The sequence below is a fragment of the Diaphorina citri genome, unplaced genomic scaffold (genome assembly GCF_000475195.1).
Source record: "Diaphorina citri unplaced genomic scaffold, Diaci psyllid genome assembly version 1.1 scaffold3818, whole genome shotgun sequence".
Classification (NCBI taxonomy): Eukaryota; Metazoa; Arthropoda; class Insecta; order Hemiptera; family Psyllidae; genus Diaphorina; species Diaphorina citri.
Window position 1 is genome coordinate 946 of NW_007381218.1, and position 4,119 is coordinate 5,064.

Consider the following 4,119-nt stretch of genomic DNA (forward strand, 5'->3'; position numbering starts at 1 on the left):
TGAAGAGTGGGGCAAACTCTTCAAATTGGATCCTTTTCAGAAATTGTCGTGAGATCGCTCCTAAATTCTGCAACAAAATTATGTAATCCTTTTCTTTGCTCGCTATCCCTCGCACTGACTCTTATTATCCCATTTAGGCGAGAGAATGAGGTAGGGGAAAACGGCCTGAATATCTGAAATATAAATACCTAAAAATTGTCATGAGATCGCTCCTAAATTCTGCAACAAAATTGTGTAATCCTTTTCTTTGCTCGTTATCCCTCGCACTGACTCTTATTATCCCATTTAGGCGAGAGAATGAGGTAGGGGAAAACGGCCTGAATATCTGAAATATAAATACCTATGTGGTCACAAAAATACCTATAGCGTTCTGCAGGAAGATAAAATTTGAATTTTGTCCCACATGGGGCAAAGTGTATTAATAAATTAGTATTAATTTCAAGGCAAGTGAAAACTCCAACATAAATGCCTTGCAAACTAACTTGTCAATATGAAAATAAATGTAACAACCTTCCTTTGAAACCCTTGACCCTTCAAGAGCTAGAGTAGGCTTTATTGAATTTAGGATCAGGAGACCCTAAAATGGATGGAAACATCCATTTCCCAATTTTGAAAATTTAACCCAATTCGAACAAAATTTTTCATTACACTGGATAGAAAGTAAAGAAAAAATGAATCCAAGTGTAATTTTTTAATAAAATTATTTCCTCATGAGATCATCGTTCCATGCCCCTTTTATCACGATCACAGTTAGGCACCTGATATAAATGTTAGGTATTTCGTTTTTAATTTTCTTGGAATCCAAAGGATATTTTCCTGTAAATTAAAAAAAGAAAGAAAGAAAGAAAACGTAGGGTTGCCAAGGCTAGGTATCCCTGGGTTGTTTCGCTCCAGGTTTATCCTTTTTAATTAAACTCATAAATACTCATCCCTGTCTTCCTCTATCCCTTGTTTTACCCTTGTTTTCGCCCGCCTATGAAATTATTTAAATCTTCAGGAAAGTCCGTCCTGTTCATAGGTACATCTACATAATACAGTGCGATGGTTCAAGATGAATTTATTTCGGGTATTTTCGTAGTTGAGCAAGGAAACATTAGAACATTCACGTTATTTGTGACGGGTTCTACAGTTTTTTGGTGAACTTTTCAAACTCTTTTGCAGAAGCTCCTGTATTTCTTCAAAAGTTTTACATTTAGTTTCAAAAACATACTTCATTGTGAACAAAAAGGTCAAAAGGTTAATGAAAGAATAGAATAAAAATATAACACACGTATTGGTATAAGTTACTAATAGAAGGTGAAATTTGTTAGTTATGAATGATCCGGCAGCCATAGCAACTGCTGCTACTGATGAAGACTGACATCGGATATTCATTGGAAAAAGTTCACCTAATAGAATAAATGGAACAGCACCAATTCCATTGTATGAAAATCCATACATTACAATCAGAACATACACCAAGTAGCTGTAATCCATGGAAGGAAATATGAAATAAATGCTTATAAGAAGAAGCACAATACTAACAGTTATACTTGAGAACCCTAACAATGCTCTACGTCCCATGACATCAGAGAGACGAAATTGTATCACAGAACCAGCAATAATACTCAACATTACAATAATAGAACTATGCGCAGGATTAAGTAAGCTGATGTTAGTTTCTGGAAAAGTTTTTGGTCCAAAAACGATCAATGAAGTGATACCCCCTAGTCTTTGGAAAAAAGAAATAACTAGAACTATAAACAAGGCTTTGCGATTAGCCGGATTTGTGAAGAGTTGAGTGAAACTACTACCCTCTTCCATGTCAGCTTTTGATTTTCTTACAATACTTTCAAACCGCCAAGTCGTTCCTCCCAAAATAAATCAAGTGCCACAAAAAATAAACAAAACTCCATCCCACCCCAAAAAAGATTAGAAATCAATTTTGTACCCCGCCTTTTATTCACTTCATAATTTGTGTCCTCCTACTTCACGTAGTACCTACCTTTCTTCTGAACTGCCAAATGATATGGTGATTCAGGCATAAATGAAAATAAAGCCATAAAGATATAGGGTTTGAACTGCCAAATGATATGGTGATTCAGGCATAAATGAAAATAAAGCCATAAAGATATAGGGTAATGCACATAAGGAAATACTCAATGCTTTCAAAGAAATAAGAGGGCCAATAAATAAAACTAGTAAAAGTCCCACATACATTTGAGATGACCCCAAAGCAACAAGAGTTCCACGAATACGGCTATCAGAAACTTCGCTAATATACAAGGGCAATATTGTAAATGCCATGCCCTTAGCAAACCCTACAGAAAACCTTGATATGTACAGAGACATCACGTCAGGATAAATTAAGAACAATGTGGGTACACAATAAAACACGGAGGATAAAAGCAACGCATACTTGCGGCCAATTTTATCCATTAAAACACATGCTAAGATTGGGCTGGAAAAATTTCCAAAATCCAGTAAACAGGTCATCCAAGATATTTCATATTTGCTCAAGCGGAATCCTATTTGTTCCAAGTCAGGTTCTGTGTCACTCAGTTTGTTCAAAGACACTGATGCCCAAGATATCCAACATCCACCCAGGAGAGTTGTCAAACAAGCTGTAAATAACAAAAAGTTTGGCCATGCCTCGGGATGAACTAGCGGGATTCCGGAGCGAAGCGACGGAATTCAGCTAGTAATACATAAATACCGACTTTTAAATCATAATGAATCAAGCAATTTTGAAAAATCACACTTACCTAGATTTGCCGCAATAATTTGTGGTGCATAATTATTCGACATTTCTTCACGATTAAATTAATTATATAAATAATAATAAAAAAACTATTGCTCTATCAACGAAACACAACCATCAAGCGTGTTACAAGTAACACAAACAATAATACAGAATTACCTATAATCGCATTCGTTATCAATCTTACGCAGTGTGAGACGTTTGTGAACCTACCTGAATTGTTAATCATGTATATAGGTCGTAGCAAAATTCTATTCATGGTATATCTCGGAGCAAATCCCGAATCCCACAACAGTATGTCTCAGAAGTTCCGTATAATAACTCTTTATCTTTTGAATGGCTAGGAATATTTATTGATCCTAGTATTGGGAAAAGGCCAGTTTTCTATCCAGTGTTGTTGTCAAAAACCAGGTTCAACATCCCTAATTGGCACTTTTTTGTGGAAGGAATCGTAATTCCTCGAGAAATTCAAATGAAAATCCCCATTGTCTATTGGGTGAGATAGATACCGCTTACTTATAAATAGACAAATTTACTACTAAAAGCCCACATTTAGACATCCAATTTCTACTGTCACAGTAGGTATGAACCACACGTCAATATCACGTGACAAGCGCTGTATTAGATTATCTATATCTCATACCGGTGGACTAACGATAATAGACAATTAGGTACTAGTATTATCTGTCAAACCGCGATTTTACAATTCATCATAATTTTACAATTCATCATTAATACCCAATAGGTACCTAGGTATTTACGATATTAAGATTGAGAGATCAGATAGATACCTACCTACATAGTTAACACTGTTGAGAGCAAATGTGTTCAAATCTTTTTGAATTTTTAATCAGTCTTTTAGTTTCTTTTCTTGGCTGAACAGGTGGAACTGGTAGAAGAAAAGAAAATAAAAGAATAGGAAAAAACAATTCATCATAATTGCGTTAATCTGTATTCGAATATATTAATACCCAATAGGTAGGTATTTACGATATTAAGATTGAGAGATCAGATAGATACCTACCTACATAGTTAACACTGTTGAGAGCAATTGTGTTCAAATCATTTTGAATTTTTAATCAGTCTTTTAGTTTCTTTTCTTGACTGAACAGGTGGAACTGGTAGAAGAAAAGAAAATAAAAGAATAGGAAAAAAAATGCAAAAGGTTATAATTATGTGCCTATATTCAGGACTAATAGACCATAATATTGATCGCCCTTGTTTCCATTTCATTTATTACCTAATTAGTATAATAATCAGGAAAAAGATAATAACTAGATATCCTGAGGACACTTAAGACATTAAAAGAAATTAATCGATTCTGAAATGGCAATAAAAAAGCTACATTGATAGAATATTAATGCTGTTATCTGTTATCC

General features: G+C 34.6%; 1 protein-coding gene across 1 annotated transcript; it reads right to left on the minus strand.

Moving 5' to 3' along the window:
- Positions 1-851: 851 nt before the first annotated feature.
- On the minus strand, positions 852-2,932 carry LOC103520595 (facilitated trehalose transporter Tret1-like). The gene is made up of 3 exons (XM_008485695.3): positions 2,745-2,932; positions 2,062-2,603; positions 852-1,860 (listed from the first exon to the last, which is right to left on the minus strand). Exons 1-3 carry the CDS (start codon positions 2,785-2,787, stop codon positions 1,108-1,110), a joined length of 1,338 nt encoding a protein of 445 aa, XP_008483917.2. The 5' UTR covers positions 2,788-2,932; the 3' UTR covers positions 852-1,107.
- Positions 2,933-4,119: the final 1,187 nt, after the last annotated feature.